This window comes from Anabrus simplex, chromosome 1 (assembly GCF_040414725.1).
Source record: "Anabrus simplex isolate iqAnaSimp1 chromosome 1, ASM4041472v1, whole genome shotgun sequence".
Taxonomy (NCBI): Eukaryota; Metazoa; Arthropoda; class Insecta; order Orthoptera; family Tettigoniidae; genus Anabrus; species Anabrus simplex.
The window spans coordinates 1547567714-1547587621 of record NC_090265.1 but is presented as its reverse complement, the minus strand read 5'-3'; the positions used below and the strand labels follow the sequence as shown (position 1 = coordinate 1547587621).

Genomic DNA, 19908 nt, shown 5'->3' with positions numbered 1-19908 from the left:
GATGGTATGAAATTGGGTCTACCATTACAGTGAAAATTCCGTCAGTCTTCATACTGTATGAGAAAAGCTGTTTGGTGACCTCCCGTTGCATTTCTAGGGTAACTTTAAGTGCTATACAATTTAAGACAATCTTGCTCACAACGTGTATACTACCTAACCTAGAATTCTGTACACAATGTAGAATTCCGTAGCGAAGCACGGGTACATCAGCTAGTATAATCATATTATGCTACCAGGTAGGTAGTTGCAGTAAATTAGAAATTAATTTAAAACACACAGCGTACCATTTGCTGCCATCTTCATGTGAGCATTCTTCGCTCATTGTGTCGTCTTCCTTTCAGGTACCAGGAGTTGACATATAGCAGGGGCCGAAAATTGCATAGAGGAAGACCTACTGGCTTGATAAACATCAATGAACTCACAGTTGTCTGTTGTAGGGTTGCGCTTGTTGGTGTCAATATTAAGTTCTTTTTCGAGAAACCACGTTCACATTCATTCATACCATCATGATTTCCTCGCTCTGAAGCGGGAGGCAGAACGTCATCAATTTAGTTTTGCCGCTCAAGCTTCAGAGGACTATAATGTTCCCTTTACGGAGTGGGAACTCCGTAGTGCCTTAGCGCTTTGTACGGACACGTCTCCTGGACCAGACGATATCCATAACCAAATGTTGAAACACCTAAGTGAGGATAATCTACTATATCTCCTTTGTGTGTTAAACCAAATCTGGATAGAGGGTGAGTTTCCGTCTCAGTGGCGAGAGGGCATCGTCATTCCTGTCCTCAAGCCTGACAAAGATCCTAAGTATAGAGGAAGTTACAGACTGATTTGTCTTACAAACTGCCTGTGTAAGCTATTTGAGAGGAGGGTAAATCGCCAACTTGTGTGGTGTCTGGAGAAATGAGGACTCTTGTCCGAGTACCAATGTGGTTTTTGAGCCGCTCGCTCGACCACTGACCACTTGGTACGCCTGGAGAGCTCTATCCAGGATGCATTTCTCCGCAAACAGCATTTGGTAGCTGTTTTCTTTGACTTACAAAAGATCTATGGCACCACATGGCGATATGGTATCCTTTCAGTCCTGCATCAGTGGAGATTCCAAGGTCACATGCCAGTATTTATTGCAATTTTTTGTCCCTCTGTCTATTCCGTGTCCGAGTAGGGAAGACATATTCGCAATATCACGTTTAGGAAAATGGGGTCCACAGGGATCGGTCCTTAGTGTCACTCCGTTTGCGGTTGCCATAAACGGTAATGTTGCTGCTGGTGGTTCAGCAGTAATACTGTCGCTAATGTGGACGATTTTGCTCTGCACTATAGCTCGTATAATATAGCAGTCGCAGAGCGACAATTACAGCAAGCTATTAGGAGAGTGGAACACTGGGCCTTAAAACATGGCTTTCGGTTTTCCACCACAAAGTCCTCTGTTGTCCACTTTTGTCGGGTCCTTACTCCTCACCCACAACCTGAGCTATACTTAGGAAATGTCGTTCTTCCCGTTGTTGACACTTACCTATTTCTTGGGCTCCTTTTCAATAGCAAATTGTCGTGGGAGCCACATGTGCGGCAGTTAAAAGTGCAGTGCACTAAGAAGCTGAATATCATGAAGTTTCTTAGCAGCACTAATTAGGGTGCTATAGGGCACATGTTTTATCACGGCTAGACTACGGTAGTGCAGCATATGGCTCAGCAAGACCAAGCGTGCTTACGAAGCGGAACAGCATCCACCACAGCGGGGTTATTCTCACGAACAAGATGTAACTGAGTATTATGAACTTCTAGTGTTTTACTGCTCATTCATAATCAAACACTGGGCCTTACCACTTGCTTGCTGTGGAGTGCTGTATGGGTTTGTGACGTCAAGAGAAATCGTGTGCTCTCCTGCAATTCTCCACTAACCCAGACACTGCTTGCACACGGCACTACGTTATAGTCAAGCTAAACATTTAAGTTCCGATGTAATTGATGCAATTATGTTGAAAATGAAGACCTATCATTTAAATAAACAGTTTTAAGTTTTTACATTTTAATTTGGAGCATGCAATGACTCAATATTATGTAACACATATGTTAGCCGGGCGGTCTGTAAAAACGGCAGGTCCTAGGAGAACACTGATTAGCAAAGGTATCTTGCAATCAGATTCAGCTATTTTCTTCATAAGTTTTTTTTTTCTTTTCCGTTTCAGCTCCAACATGCTTAACTATGTTGATACAAGCATTGGCCGAATGAAGAATTCAGCCCATGTCTGTACCATTCACTTCTTGGAGATCAGTTTCAGATTCAAAATCATTGAATACCAAGTTTTTCCTGGCAATTTTTTAGGCTGTTCTGTAGATTTTAGAGGTTATCTCTTTGTCATATTCAAAAGCTTGAGTAAAAGAGACCTCCAACATTTTCTTTTGCAGCAGTTAATATATTAGTGGCAGCCTTATGAATGGAACTAATTTTATGATCATGGATCTTTCTTTGTAGTGAAGTCATTTGATGTTTTTAAAATTTTCACCAAAAGTAGTAATCTGAACATTTGCCCAGGGCTTAGAAATATTCATACCTGTTCATTTCTGTCTGGGCCCAAATCAATTACTTCTTGACATACTTTACAGCCAAACCTTTTATTTTTCACAATTAACCAATCATTCCTCCCCCCCCCGCAAAAATCACCTTTCTGTTGTGGAGTCAAACACTCGGAAACATCTTAATTCACAACCATGTGTTCAGCTTTTACGTATTCGATCGCAGCATTTTCCCCCAAACCTATTTTCAACACACTACATTCACTCGATTCACCCTCAGAAAGTTTCAAATTCTTATCTGCCGGAGCAGAAGAGAACTGAGTGATTTTTAGAGTCCATTGCGTTCAAACAAAACCATAGCAAACAAAATAATTCACGTATAGAATTCACAATGTATGGAACCACAGCACACAAAGCAACTAAGTTAAGTGAAGCAACAAAGTTAAGTGACCAGGACGTGAAGTTGATTGGTTACATGAAGGAAATTCCCAAATTTTCAGCGGCAAGAACATACAGTCGAAAGAGTAGTGCTATCCAACCGGTTCAGTATCGTATACTTTATGATGTGATCTATAACTGTGGATGAGAGTTAATCTGTTGACACATCTTGACGCTATGAAATGAAATGGCATATGGCTTTTTTAGTTCCGGGAGTGTCCAAGGACATGTTCGGCTCGCCAGGAGCAGGTCTTTCGATTTGACACCCGTAGGTGACCTGCGCGTTGTGATGAGGATGAAATGATGATGAAGACGACACATACACCCAGCCCCAGTGCCAGTGAAATTAACCAATGATGGTTAAAACTCCCGACCCTGCCGGGAATCGAACCCGGGACCCCTGTGACCAAAGGCCAGCACGCTAACCATTTAGCTATGGAGCCGGACCCTGACGCCATAATTCAACATCAAGCGATGATGGCAGCATCTAAGAGGACACACACTCTTAAACAATAAATCCAAATCTTCATCACAGTTTTTACAATCCAAAGTTCCTGGTATGCATTCCAGAGCATACTACTACTGCTGCTGCTGCTGCTACTACTACTATGACGACGACAACTACTGCTACTTGCAAACAGAAAATGCAAGCAATAAACTGTCTGATAATTATAGTTATGCTACACTTTTAAACTTCAGATAAGCCTGTCCTAATTACAACATTAGAATTTTAATAAGAGCTCAATTTCTAGAGAGATATTTCCCCTAATACATAAATATTTTTCAGTAATAACATAAAATAAAATTGTTGTTAAAAATTGAAATTCAGAAGTACTATAAAAGGATTACACCACAAATCCAAGAAGACCAATTGCTATTATTGCATAAATTATTCCTAAGGTACCTTTTTTCCTCTTTCTTGACTAAAAATGTGAGAGACCATACCAAATCCTGGGAGAATTAGAATATAAACTTCAGGATGCCCAAAAAATCAAAAGAGGTGTTGATAAAGAATAGGGTCACCACCACCAGCAGGATCAAAGATTGAGGTATTTAAGTTTCGGTCAGTGAGTAGTATAGTAATAGCACCTGCTAATACAGGTAAAGAGAGGAGGAGAAGAGTAGTAATAGCTACAGCCCATACAAATAAAGGTGTTTGATCTAGTGATATTCCAGGGGCTCGTATATTAATAGTTGTGGTAATAAAATTAATGGCTCCTAGAATTGATGATATTCCTGCTAAGTGAAGAGAGAAAACTGCTAAATCAACAGAAGCACCAGCGTGAGCGATTCCCGAGGAGAGTCGTCGTAAGATTATTGTTTAAGAGTGGTAATTTTTTATAACTCTTATTAGAGTGAATGTCAGGTCAAGGTGCAGCTTATGATCAAGTAAGAGATGGATTACAATAAAATTTTTTAAATGGATCTTGCATTGAAAGGAGTAGTGCATTTGAAAGTAATATTGTTATATTATGATTATGTGATTTTAGCTCTAAAACATATACACATCGCCCGTCGCTCTCATTATAAGGTGAGATAAGTTGTAACATAGTGATGTACTGGAAAGTGTATCTAGAATGCAAAATAAAGCTTAAAGTGAAGCATTTCATTTACACTGAGAGGATGTTCGTGCGATTCGAATTATTTTGAAAGTATCAATTTAAAATTTGGTGAATAGGAAAGCTTGTTTAATTGAAATAACATTAATTATATATGTTTTAGTATAGGAATAGAACAAATTTATTTATTTATAGTGGAGTAGTACTGTGAAGGGAAATTGAAAAAGTTGAAAATAAATTTTTAGAAAAGTAAATTGATATTGTACCTTGTGTATCAGGGTTTATTCAAATTGGAATAGAGATTTATTTTTCCCGAATTAAAAAGAGCTAATTTGTTATGTTGGTTAATGTAATATTATTATCAAGAATAACAAATTTGTAATGAAATATTAGTCGGTTTTTAAGATATCTGGTTCTTCAAGAAATGAATTTAATTCAGTATGTAATAGTAGTTTTTATATTGATATATTAAGTTAATTGAATATAATATTTTAAGGGATAAGCTTTAGAATAGGATTTATAATTATTATAAGAGTTGTAAAGAATTGTAGGCTTTAAATTAGCCATCAGTTGAATAATGTTATAAGTTATTTTATTGTAATATAATTTTATAGTAATATTAAGTTGAATATTGAAGTGAGTTACATAATATAAATGTAAGTGTAATAATGATAAAATTTGTATATAAAAGTGTAAGATATTTAGTAAATGTAAATTTATACGAAGGAACTAGGCAAATTTAATGTTCGCCTCTTTATCAAAAACATGTCCTTTTGAGATGTATTTAAGGTCGGGCCTGCTCCCTGATAGTGAATTAAAGGGCCACGGTATTTTGACCGTGCAAAGGTAGCATAATCATTAGTCTTTTAATTGAAGGCTGGAATGAATGGTTTGACGAAACATTAACTGTCTCCGTGTAATGAATAGAATTTAACTTTTGAGTCAAAAGGCTTAAATGAATATGAAAGACGAGAAGACCCTATAGATCTTTATATGGAATTGTACATATTTTGTTTAGTGGTATTATTAATATGTATTTTACCGTATTTTGTTGGGGTGATACAAAGATAAATGTAACTCTTTGTTTTACAAACATTGATTTATGAATATTTGATCTGTTAATAGCAATTATAAGATAAAGTTACCTTAGGGATAACAGCGTAATTTTTTTTGAGAGTTCATATCGACAAGAAAGATTGCGACCTCGATGTTGGATTAAGGAATATGATTAGGTGTAGAAGTTTAATTAATAAGTCTGTTCGACTTTTAAATCCTTACATGATCTGAGTTCAGACCAGCGTAAGCCAGGTCGGTTTCTATCTTTATAGTAAACTAGCTGATTTACCCGTGCTTCGCTACGGGATTCTCAGAAAGACTGACTTTGTTGTTTTCCTAACTGAAGTCAACATCAGAGAGAGAGAGTCATCTCCGTACAGGCAATGAAGGCCCTTGGAGGGGTGGAAGGTAAAGGCTTCCACTATCCGTAACCTCAGCACTTGGTGGGGTAGAGTGGTTAGCTCTACGCCTGGCCTTCTTTGCCCCCACTCCCCAGAAATTAACCTGGTACTCATTTTTGATGTAGGCTGAGTGAACTTCAGGACCATGTGCACCTTCGGAAGTGGAAACGTAGTTTCTTAAATTTTATGACTTCCTGATGGGGATTCGAACCCACGTCCTTCCGGGTGAACAGAGTACGCCTTTACAGCCTCGGCCAAGCAATATACGTCATTAAAAAAAACGCCAGTAGGAATGTAGCGACTAAATGCAATGTTATCATATAAAATACTCGATCGAATAAAAAACTGAACATTTTCTCAATTTTAACGAATATTACTACGGTGCCGATCTAACAGTCCAAAGTTCCACAGCTGGAATGACCAGGCCGCAGACAGCCGTGAATACTCCTCTGCCATTATTCCGTGAAATATGCACACTGATCATTCCAATCAAGCCTCAGATTAGGGATTGAATAGCTGGAATACTATGATGAACCAATGTACTACGTACCAGTAGTATCAGAAAATTTATGAACCAGAGATTTATTTAATAATAAATAAATATCAACCAGAGGAATGGCATCCTAAAGAAGAAAGTTATCTAACTCCCCAGCTACTTCCCGCAAATATTCAGGTAGGCTGTTACACTCAGTACGACCGGGCGATTTGGCCGTGTGGTTAAGGGCGCACAGCTGTGAGCTGGCATCCGGATGATAGTGGATTCGAACCCCACTGTGGGCAGCCCTGAAGATGGTATTCCATGGTTTCCCATTTTCACACCAGAAAAATGTTGGGGCTGATCCTTAATTAAGGCCAAAGTCGCTTCCTTCACAGTCCCTTTCCTATCCTATCGTCGCCATAAGATCAATCTGTTTCAGTGCGACGTAAAGCAAATTTTAAAAAACTTGGTGCGCTGCAGTAATCCTATCTATCGGAGATAAGTGTCAACAGAAGACACAAAGCACATCACAACAAACAATGGTCGATGAAATGTTATTGTTGATCATTTTTATGAGCTTTCTTTATTGTAGCCTTCACATTTAGTTTTCTTTCGAGTCTGCGATATTAGGGCGTTTTATAAAATTATTTTTTAGCGTAGACTGTAGTTCCTCATTCTCCGACTTTACATACCGATTTTTATTGAGTTCGGTTTACCTATTTTCTCGTGACTCGGCGCTGATATGGACTTAGTAACAAAAATCCAAATTCATGAATATCTCTGTGATCATAGCCGGGACGGTAACAATGTATAAGAGATAAATGCTCGAAAATTTAATTCTATATAATTTTAGTTATGTAGTATTTATCGATACAACCATTAGTAACATAAATATTTGAGAATAAAATTGTAGGCTTTCCCCTAAACTACCATTTCAATCAGCGCGAATAAAATTATTTACAGGCTAGATTGTAGCGACTAATTTCCCGACTTTACATACCGATTTTCATGAAATTCTCTTCAGCCGCTTTCTTGTGATGCGTGTACAGACAGACAGACAGACAGACAGACATTACGGAAAAGAAAAAGTGCATTTCCTTGTTACTGTGGACATGACCGATACAGAAATACCATTTTTTTCTAATTCTGAGCAATGTACAGACAAAACTCTTATTTTATATATATAGATGAATATTTTAGTACGAAACGACCAAATATTCAAAATAATTTTTAATGTAAGTGATTAATATTAATACTACTTTGGCAGAGAAGTGTGTTGAATTTAGAATTCAAAAATGTAAGAGTATTACAGGTAGTATTGTTAATAGAGATTTTAATGAGAATGTTGGGGGTTGTTATGTTGATTAATTGTGTATTAATTGGGGTGGCCTTTCTTACTCTATTGGAGCAGAAGGTTTTAGGTTATATTCAGATTCGTAAAGAACCTAATAAAGTAGGATTTATTGGATTGCCGCAGCCTTTTGCTGACGCAATTATGTTATTTTCTAAAGAGGGAACATATCCTGTAGCATCAAATTATTTGATATATTATTTTTCTCCTGTTTTTAGATTATTTTTGGCTTTAATGACTTGAATGATTTATCCTGTTATAACAATTTTATTTACTTTTAACTTGGGGATTTTTTTTTTTTTTTTAGTGTGCACAAGTTTAGGAGTGTATACTGTAATAATTGCGGGGTGATCATCTAATTCTAATTATGCGTTATTAGGAGGATTGCGAGCTGTTGCTCAGACGATTTCTTATGAAGTGAGATTAGAATTGATTTTGTTAAGATTTATTTTTTTAGTAGATAATTATTGTTTAATAAGATTTATAAGTCTTCAAGGTTATGTATGATTTATATTTTTAACCTTTCCCCTTATATTAGCATGATTTTCATCATGTTTAGCAGAAACTAACCTAACTCCTTTTGATTTTGCAGAAAGGGAGTCGGAGTTGGTTTCGGGATTTAATGTTGAATACAGAAATGGTGGATTTGCATTAATTATTTTAGCTGAATACATTAGTATTTTGATTATAAAAATATTGTTTTGTATAATTTTTTTGGGAGGGGATGTTTTATCAATTTATTTCTTTTTTAAGTTGACTTTTTTAGCTTTCATATTTATTTGGGTCCGAGGAACTCTTCCTCGATTTCGATATGATAAATTAATATATTTAGCATGGAAGGCTTATTTACCTTTATCACTTCATTTTTTATTTTTTCTAGGATTAAAGGTTTTTGTGTTTTCTTTACTTATTTAGTAAAGTTAATAGAAGAATTGAACTTCTGTCTTATGTTTTCAAAACATATGCTTTCATAAGCTTAATAACTAGTTTACTAGATTATCTCAAATATAAAAGATTAGAGGATTTAAGATATAGTAAAGAAAATATAGGACGGTAAGGATTTGACCAGTTAAAATATAAGGGTCTTCCACTGGTCGGGCACCAATTCATGTTAAAAGGATGACAATAGAAACTATAGATCAAAATAGGATTTGATTAATTGGATAAAATTGGATTCCACTGAATTTATTATTTGCAGTAAAGGGGAGAATGAGAAGGATTGCAATGGATATTACTAATGCAACTACTCCACCTAACTTATTAGGATTAGATCGTAAAATTGCGTATGCAAAAAGGAAATATCATTCGGGTTGAATATGGACAGGTGTAACTAAAGGGTTAGCAGGAGTAAAATTATCAGATTATTATAATTATTATTGTTACTATTTTGCCCTACTGTGCTCTCATAGAAATGAAAATGCCATTTAGTTAAATGCTGAAATATCAAAAGTATTACTGGATAACACACAAACATAGCAGGCAAGATACTATATAATAAAACAACTACACTACAATTCACAACTGGACTTAGGCATATCCTATTTATAGCAGGTTTACTGAAAAAATAAAACTGGAGTTAAAACTGAACATGTGATACTTAGTCGCATTCTTATTCTTTTTCTACCTATGCAAATTGAAGAGAGATTATGTAAGTACATAGATATTAGTGTATGTATGTTTACAGAAATAGTAAATTTATATTATTTTGTGAATGAATTTCATAAGTTGAATAAATCAGACATTAAATATGCTTTCCCTGCTTGCCACATACAGGTATTCGTACTATTGGTGTAATCACAAAGCTGGATCTGATGGATGATGGTACAGATGCTCGTGATATTTTAGAAAACAAACTCCTTCCCTTACGGCGAGGGTATATTGGTGTGGTGAACCGTAGTCAGAAAGACATAGAGGGACGTAAAGATATTAAGGCTGCTTTGGCTGCAGAGAGAAAATTCTTTCTGAGGTGAGATCTCTTTAAATATTCCTGTATTGTATGGAGTATGTGGGTATTGGTTGGTGGTTATATTCATGTCTCAATTGTTTTGTACATTCTTTCCTCTCTCATTTAGTATTATGTTTGTTGCCATTCACAGTGAATTTAGTAATTTGCAAAATACTCTCTTAATTACCAAAGTAATAATACAGTTAGTTCATTAAAAGGTATGAAGTTTGACAAGTTCACAAGAACCTCATTTATCCAGAATAGTTGGGGCTGGAGGTGATCCAGATCAGTGAAAATGAGGATAATCTGGAAATAAACTAATAAATTAATAAACGTTATATAATCTTTACAAACCCTTATTTTGACACAAACAAGAAGTAAAACAACACTTTCTAGGCATTTAAAAACAGTACTGTACTACTATTTGTTTACTTAAATAGTGTAAGCAAGTTAACAGTAAAGCTTCTTATGTCTGTAAGGGACAGATCGAGACTGACCTTTCGTGGTAACAATAGCTTGAAGCGAAGTCCTGCAATATCTATGTTACCTGAAGGGATTGTTGATAAACTGAACCATAATAGGTATTTTATTGGATCCTGTATTGACTTGTCTAAATCTATTAAAGAAACTATTTAAAATAGTTTATGTTGGGCCCACCTTGTCAGTACACTTTAAATTTTTGAAAATTACTTTATTAATTCATACATCTTTCAGGAACAATATTCATTCCCTTCACCAGTGAAGTCATCACTAATTGTATTTTAATTAATATTTTAAATAGTTTCTTTAATAGACCTGAAATGGTAATGCATTAATGCAACAGCAGTTTCCTACATATTATTCAAAGGACACTAATATCTTTATGTTTGAAAAACAAAGCAGTCCAGATAAAACAGAACTCTGAATTAATTAGGACAGGTTAAATTAGGTTCATGTATATGCTGGGATATTTCTTAATGTTTTATTTATTTTATAAACTAGATTTTCTTTCTTCTTGCTTCAGTGAAGTAGAATTTTTATGGATTGTATTACTTATTGCGTTTTTTATTTCTCTTGTAGCCATCCTTCTTATCGCCACATAGCGGATCGCTTAGGAACTCCATATTTGCAACGTATCCTTAATCAACAACTAACCAACCACATCAGAGACACGCTACCAGGCCTGCGTGATAAACTTCAGGTGTGTTTAAATAATGTTTTTGATCATTGAAAATATATGTCCATTATTTACTTTCAGTTAAACTAATTACTTTTTCTCTTTCAAAGAAACAACTGCTGACCCTAGAAAAGGATGTAGAGCAGTTCAAGAACTTTCGACCCGATGATCCAGCCATAAAAACGAAAGCAATGCTTCAGTAAGTGAATTTATCAGTGATGGAAAAACATTCTTTCAGTTTTGTGAAATACAGTACTGACTCATTAGATAGAAAGAGATTTAGGAAAAATGAAAGAATATGACCAACTTAAATTCCTTTTGGATTAAAAAAGATGCTGCTTTGCAGCTATTTACTACCTTTTCTGTAAATTTTGATGTAATCCAAGATGGGCTGTATATTTCTATTCTAAACTATATGTACGTGAATAATCCCCGCTTCCTAATTTTTGGGAAGGGAAATTTTGAAAACCCTTTTTCTGTATTTATATAGCTTTGTTAAATATTTATATTAAAAACTAAATACTACAGTACAATAAATTATAAAATTATAAGCAACTTGTCACATTGTAATTTTTATTAGTATAGTCTAATAGTATTTAAAAATATACTGGGATGGTTCTACATTGCCAATTTGCGAGAGTAAATACAAATTTCTCTGGTGCAAATTGATGACAAACTATGTAAATCCACCATCTGTTTCTTCAGAATTTGCTACTTTTCCTATGATAACAGAAGTTATTTAATTCAAAAATGTGTGTGAACCATCATGGCTAGCCTTACAATGTATAATTCTTTAAACTTTTAAGTGCTGAGTTATCATTTGACTGTTAGGTACCTCAGTGTTGAGATTTTTTCATTTGTATGTCAATATTTTTTTTTTTTGTAGAAGCCTCAATTTTTAACTTATCAGTGGGGTGATTAGCTTAAAATGTTTATAAATGTTGGTTCTTTATAAATCTAAATGCAAATGGAAAATCTTTCACTTATGTTCAATATTATTTTGAGAGAAAGCAAAATTACACTTTTGTGCCTGCGTGTACATCATCTTTCTATAAAATAAAGAGCCCAAAATAAAATTATTTCCTAAAATCTGTAGGCAACTAATACATGTAACTCCTTACAAGTACATAAGTTGATATTTTAAAATACTTTCTAAACCTGAAATGTGGTGAGAGCTCAATGTTTTCCACCAGTTGTTTGTGATACAGATTTGTTTCATCAACAACCAGCTGCACCAACTCCACTGGCACAAAAGTTTTTAAAATATCAATGATTTTGGGGTTGTCATAAAACATTACTTGGCCCCCAGAGTCTGTCACAGTTATGTGAAAGTCTGGTGGAGAAAAGTAATCTCACCACCACGAAAATAGTGATGAAATAGCTTTTGAACTCGCTGTGTTTTCTTCTTTTGTTTAGGAGGAGGCCCTGTTTCTTTCTCACTTACAATATTTTCATCACTCTCTGTATCACTTTCACTCTCATAGCTTTTGAACTCGCTGTGTTTTCTTTTGTTTAGAAGGAGGCCCTGTTTCTTTCTCACTTACAATATTTTCATCACTCTCTGTATCACTTTCACTCTCATAGCTTTTGAACTCGCTGTGTTTTCTTTTGTTTAGAAGGAGGCCCTGTTTCTTTCTCACTTACAATATTTTCATCACTCTCTGTATCACTTTCACTCTCAAAATCACTTAACAATTCATTAAAATAATCATCTTCATCATAACTTTCAGCTGTGGTTAATAACCGAGAGATTCTTTGATCCGAAATAACATCGCTGCGAGAGTAACTAGCCTGTTGTTTCGCCATGCTTGTTTACATCACAGATGAACTCAATAGACATCTACAAAAAGCTCTGCAAGTTACTTCCCGAAGCTATAAGCCATGATCAATTAGTTCTACATAATGCCCAACAGATGGCAAAACGTGCCAGAGATTGAATCGGCACTCGAGGGTGAACCGGGAAACAAAAAAAATTAAAGTTCTCTTGCACTGTCTATAAAAGGGCGTAACAGTGCTGGACTGGCCACGTCAGTCTGTCTCTAGGCGGGCGTAGCTCTCATTGGGTTAACTCTCTTGCTAGTTGCTACTGCTAAACTTCAGCTGACACATTTCACTCATTGACCACACATCCAAACTGTCTCTTTCCAGTCACATTCCTGTTTTTGTTTTTGGAAACTGCTTTTTGTCTGCAGAATACCTGGCTGTTGATGTTTGTCTATTCAAGACTAGCTTTATTTTTTACCATTCATGTATGCAACTCTTGTCCACATCGTAGTTTCTTCCCGCTGGACAATTACCAAATTTGCTTTGCCCCTTCACTAATTTCGAGCTTTTCCTTAGCTGTGAGTGATGTATAACAGGAACTCGCACAAGCCATCCTGAACATGTCTGATTAAACTGATGCCATGGAAATAACTTGATAAGTATGTGCTAAGCGACTCTTCATGCTTCTGGTGGGAACAGAGTTGTCAACAGAGTGGGTGGAAAAATACCAACTTCCAGATTTCTGTATGCCAGGAGCACTGTATGAACCTTAAAAAATATCAGCATCCTAATTTTTTTGCTGCCAAATTAAAAAAAGTAGGGATTGTTCACATATATATGGTATCTTACCTGAATTTAATGTATTTTGTATCTATGAGCTTATTATAATTACATTTTTTTAAAAATTATAGGATGATCCAGCAACTACAGTCAGATTTTGAAAGGACAATAGAAGGTTCTGGGTCTGCACAGATAAATACTATGGAACTCTCTGGTGGAGCAAAGATCAACAGGTTGTTTCACGAAAGATTTCCCTTTGAAATAGTCAAGATGGAGTTTGATGAAAAGGAATTGAGGAGAGAAATAGCATTTGCCATCAGAAATATACATGGTTTGTAGATACATTATTTAATACAACACATTTCTTGAATGATTTTAATGATTAATGGGAATCAGTCAGGCTTTGAGGTGAAGATTGAAGAGTTTCTGTTGTTAAAAATACAATCTGTGAAGTTAGCCCTCAAACACTTGTGCTGGCAAACTGAGTACGGCGCATAAAAGCAGAAGAAACCTGTGTTGTCAGCTATTTCTTCAGTACAATTTTAGCTATCTGCTTGAGAAGTCAAATAACTATTTCTCCAGCCGAAGCAAATTAAACAGTGTTTTAAATTCACAGTTTCACAACTAGCACACTCAGTGCATCACACGTCACCATCAGAAGTATATTTTTATTTATTTGTTTATTCTATTAGTTTTTTGTGCACTATTTGTTGCCTTCTACGGGAAGTCTCCTATAATCCTATAATCTGTTTATTTAGGGCTGGAACAAATCTGTTGAAGCCCACAGCTGTGCTGGTTACTTGATGATGATGATCCTGATTTTGACAAGCAGGTGACTGATTATGAAGATGACGATTGTGAGACTGAAAATGAGCAAATAATTTACAGTGAGCATAACTCGGAAGGAGTTTGGCTGCTAGTGGTACAGAATAAATGGGCTAAAACAATGAACTGGGCAGATGCCAAATTTAAATTTACACGCCTTAATATGCTGTAATAATTATACTTCCGATTGTTGACACATAAAAATAGACTGCATTGGCATCAGATTTAAATGTACTCATTGCCTTGGGTGCCATTTTATGTACTATTTCCTGTCTAATTTAGCTTAGCTCTGTGGAGAGCTCGTGGTACTGTTAGAAAAAATTCACAATAATTCTACCTAAATACTAACTCAAAAAGACAGGAAATAAAATACATAAATTATGAATGAGAATTCAACATAAATCTGGATTGATTCAATTTATTTCGTATAAAAATGTATGAAAAGATTAATAAAAAAAGAAAAACCCCAAATAAAAATCACAAACAAATTTAAATTGCATATGTTATGGCATCAGGCCATTTAGAAAAATATGGGTAATGGAACCAAAATATTAAAGTCCTTTCGTTGGCAATACAAATGATTAACGACCTACGGGAGTGCTTGTCAAGTCAAGTTAAAACTGCGCATGGCCTGTGGCCCAGTTTATTGAACCGTCCAAATTACTTGAGAAATATACCTAGATTCAATACTGGCCTCTACAGATATTGAAAAATATACGATCCACAAATATAAACACTTGTTTGGGCCCTGCGCCCAAAATATCCCTTTCAAAATATAATTGAAGTTAATAATAGACCCGTGTCTATTTACAAATAAAGAGGTACAGAAACCTCTCGACCAATAATGTAGCAATCGGTCTACAAATCCAATTAACAAGACAAAAGTATTACAATGTACACATACAACATACAGGACATCACTACTCACAAGAAAAATCAAATACACTGTAAAAAAAAAACCAACATTACAATAAATATTTACACTTGTAGTATGTTCCGGGTATTTAGTGGCCAGAGAAAAGATCAGAGCATGAATTAAAGCACTAAATTTTGAAATTTTATTTCTTTCCTTTCTTTTTCTGAGTTTAATATTTGGTCGTTAGAAAATCTGAACCAACAACAACAAATAACAGTTAGAGCTCGTCAGCTTGGATAACAAGGGTGGACAAAAAAAAAAATCGGGTACAATAGAGAAGGTTTTCAACACAGTAGTTTACAAAGGAATGAGCGTTGTAGCTCTAAAGGTAAGCTATTTCAAAGAGCATATTTGCTACACTCACTTATACTGTAGGAGACTGAGCTCCAAAATTTACTACAGTCCAGCCTCTCAGAGGCACAAACTTCTTGCCAAATTTACACTGGATAAATTTCAAAACAGTATTTACTGTAATTTCTGCTCAACACCCTGTTCCACACTTGTCTATACATAATTACAATTTAAACAGGGGCAATGAGTGCCCATTCTATATGGCCTTAATGCACAAAAGAAAAGGTTTAAAATGATCGGCCATGAACAAAATGCTAGGAGGTGAAACACTTGCACTCCTTTTGAAATGCACTTAAAATCCTACATGGCCTTATGGCCCGAAGTTGCAGAGGCCTATACTACCAAGGGGTGACTAGATGCGAAATATTGAGTACCAAAATAGTTTTGAAGAATTTAGAGTTTTAGAAAATCATAGTCACCCCCATACCAAGTTGAATGGGAATTAATAGAGGGTGAACACTCTTTATTCCCTAAATTACATATTTCCCAGCAGGGATTTGAACAAAGTCTTGAGACTTGCCTGAAAATTTACATTTAAAAGGTGATATGAAACTTGAGAATTTTACATTAAGAAAGAATTTTGAAAATATCCCCTCAAGTTAACTGCCTGGAGCTATCACATATGAAAAAACGTCTGCCATTACCTTGGGTTGTTGGGCCTTCCGATGACGGTAAGGCTGCCCCTGCCCCCCAATTACGCTGTACATACACTTAGACCTGAGCAATGAAGATGACAATACGGCCCTAAAGCACCCAGCTTTTATAGCAGAGGGGATGGTTCCAGAACTCTCTTGACCTAAGCAGAATGCCTGTATATACGCCCAATTTTAATTGGCTAGAGAAATATATACAAGAATTCCTGATTGGTTAATAACTTAAGGAAGAAGGAAGCCATAGTAGTGCTAACAACCTCAGCACATTAAAAAAACAAACAAATTACAAACACGGTTTCTCTTCTTCTTTTATGACCATGTAGGGTCACTTTAGTCAGTCCGTCGTTCAGGTCTCTTTGAAGGGATTGTTCGGGCTTTGCGGTCCTCCCAGTACTTCTTCAGACGCTCTTGATCTTCGTGCCCTTTCCTCATTAGAAAATGTGCGTGTTGTTGGTTTGTTTTGTGTAAGGGTAAAGCGGAGGTTTGTATTCTTGAGTTTTGTATTCAATTTTATCCTATTTGTGGTGTCTTCTGTTGTAAGGCCTATTTCCTTCAGATCGTGTCTTACTTCTCTGATCCATTTACATCCTGTTGTGGTATTTTTTGAGATGAGATTGTGTTGTACTAGTTGTTTCAGAAGTCTCGAATCCTGCATCCTCATGATGTGTCCAAAGAATCCCAGTCTCCTCTTACGCATAGTATCTGTAATGGGTTCTACCTCTTTGTACACGACTTTGTTAGGTATTAACCGCCACTGTCCATCTTTCTGGTATTTTTTGTTGATGCAGGTTCTTCCAATCCTCCTTTCAGTTTTCTGAAGTCTGTCAGTCTTTGATTGTTTATTCAGGTAAAAGAGTGTTTCTGCTGCATATGTAGCTTCCGGTTTTATAACTGTGTTGTAGTGTTTTATTTTTGTATTCATTGATAGACATTTCTTTTTGTAGATATCCCATGTTAATTTTTGTGCTTTAGCTAATCTATTTGTTCTTACTTAGATTGAGATTTTTTCATTTAAGTTATGTGTTATTACTTCTCCAAGATATTTAAACTGAGTTACTATTTTGATTTTATTACCATTTATGGTGACTTCTTTTAGCTGTGTTGGTTTTTGGGGCATAATTCCTGTATTTTCAAATGATATTTTGAGGCCAATTTTATTTGCTATCTTTTGAAGTTCTGATATCTGGGTTTTTGCTTCTTTTATGTCCACTGCTAGTAATGCTAAATCGTCAGCATAACCCAGGCAATTTGTTTTGATTTTTCGGCCTATCTTTATTTTGGGGGGACATTTTCTAAACCATTCCCTCATTACCATTTGCACAGTTAAATAATAGTGGTGAGAGCCCATCTCCCTGCCGTAGTCCAGTTTTAATTTCAAATGTCTCTGATGTTTCACCCCTAAACTTCACTTTTGATTTGGTATTGGTGAGAGTCAATTTTATCATGTTTATTAATTTGGGGTGTAGTCCAAGGTGTCTTAAAATTTTAAACAGAGATTCTCTATGGATACAATCATAAGCTTTCTTGAAATCTACAAATGTTATCACCATATCTCTGTTTCTTCTCCTGTTATAGTCCATTATCAACTTAAGACTCATGATCTGATCAGGACAGCTCCTCCATGGTCTGAAACCTCCTTGATATTCTCCTAGTTCTTTCTCAAGTTGTAAACTTATCCTATTAAGGATGATTATTGAAAATATTTTGTATGTTATGTCTAGGAGCGAGATTCCCCTGTAGTTATTAGGGTCGGTTTTGTCTCCTTTTTTGTGCAGTGGATGAATGAGGGCTGTTGTCCAGTGTTCTGGTAGTTCTTCTTTAATCCAGATAGAGACAAGTTGTTGATAGAGGGCAACTTTTGCTGATGTTCCTGCATATTTCCAGATTTCCACAAAGGTCTGATCTTCTTCTGGGGCTTTGTAGTTTTTTAATTTATTCAGAGCTTGGTAGACTTCCTTTATTGTGGGGGGATTGATGTTCTCTGGTGATGTTTTTATCGGGGTGTTGGTGTCCAAATGAAGGAGTTCTGTAGGTTCCTCACAATTTAAAAGCTTGTTGAAATGTTTAGCCAGAATTTCTGTATTATCTTTATTGTTTTGGGCCAGCTTACCATCTTCATCCTTCATCAGTAGGGTTGGGGGTTCATATTTTTGGAACTGCTTTCTGAAGGTTTTGTAGTAGTCCCTTGATTGAGTTTTACTGAACTGTTCTTCAATTAACTGCAGGGTGTCCTTATGATGTTGTCTTTTTATTCTTCTTAAGACTTGGGTAGTTTCTTTTCTCTGTTTTACTAGCTGTTGATAGGATATTTCTGTATTTTGGGACTGATGTAATAGCCATGCCTGATGTCTTTTCTCCACTGTTTCATCACATTCACTGTTCCACCACTGGTGTTTTTTACGTGGTTTAATTGGAGCCAGGTCTTCTGCAATTTGTTTAAGGTTGTGTACTAAGTCTTCAAGTTTATCTGTGATTTTTATTTTTTCAGTTGCTTTCTGGTAATTTTTGTTGTTGTTTAGCTGGGTAGGATCTATTTTTCTTTTAGTTTTAAGGGTTTACCAATATAGAATATACAAAATTCTCTTAAAAATTGTCTGTCCTCCCGCCAGAGGGGGCACATAAGCCAATAGTAGACATATCTGAAGATTAAAGGTCCAAATATCTTCAAATACGTACTTCAGGATCCACAGCACAGATGGCCTTCCAGAAGGTGCACCATTCAAATGGACGGAGAAGGTGTACCTCCGGTATGTAGTATATGAGTGAATTTTCATTCACTTGACTCCAACATGGACCTCTGCTTCCTCAAGTCGTGATTGTGTTACAACAACAACAACAACAACATGTGTGGCAAGCTTCCAATAGCCTGTCAGTCAGCTGCTTGAAAATGAAAACCTACAACCTGTTTTCCAGTCATTGACCGGGTCAGGGATGGAATGAATGAATCAGATATAGGCTATTAGTACGATGGGGTCGCCACTCCCAAAGTGATTTATTAATGACTGATAGATTCTCTGAAATGAGAATGGGGAGTGTTGCTGGAATGAAAGATGACAGGGAAAACCGGAGTACCCGGAGAAAAACCTGTCCCGCCTCCGATTTGTCCAGCACAAATCTCATATGGAGTGACCGGGATTTGAACCACGGTATCCAGTGGTGAGAGGCCGACGCGCTGCCGTCTGAGCCACGGAGGCTCAGTCAGCTGCTTCCCTTGGCTAAATAAACAATTTACTATCTCATTTAGTGGGTAAGCTCAAGGACTGTTTCTCGTTTGCACGCATACAGAGATATCTCTCTTCACTCAACAGCTCATCCACTGGATTTCATTTGTTAGTTAGCAGGTAACTCACTTCTGCTCCAACATGCAAGATTCTTTATGTTGAAGTCTAGCTGTTATACACTCATAAACTTAACTTCATTTCTTTAAATACTGCCCTTATATCATCTCATAGCGCACATAGGGCTATCATTTATTCAAATGTCATAATTATTACACTGGCACTTCATGACCTCTCGTCCTGTATATCCACCTTCATATATCGAACAGACCCTTGCTTTTCCCAGCCACAATCTTGATGACCCTTACTAATACAATGGTGATACAGCTCTCATTACCAACAGCATCCTGAAATTGATGTACACACATACCATGCAAGTAACCGATTCTAATCTCTTTCTATCAGCCGAAAGTTGCCAGTTCAACGTAGGTAATTGGAACCTT

At 36.1% G+C, this 19908-nt stretch overlaps 1 protein-coding gene across 5 annotated transcripts in view; it reads left to right on the top strand.

The window, feature by feature from the left end:
- shi (dynamin-1 shibire) overlaps nucleotides 1-19908 on the top strand; it is a 726486-nt gene that overhangs the window by 126029 nt on the left and 580549 nt on the right. For all 5 annotated transcript variants that reach the window (XM_068225570.1, XM_068225571.1, XM_067138081.2 and 2 more), the window contains exons 5-8: nucleotides 9571-9763; nucleotides 10802-10922; nucleotides 11009-11097; nucleotides 13574-13773. In XM_068225570.1, coding sequence (XP_068081671.1) covers nucleotides 9571-9763; nucleotides 10802-10922; nucleotides 11009-11097; nucleotides 13574-13773 — 603 coding nt within the window. The remainder of the gene's footprint in view (nucleotides 1-9570; nucleotides 9764-10801; nucleotides 10923-11008; nucleotides 11098-13573; nucleotides 13774-19908) is intronic.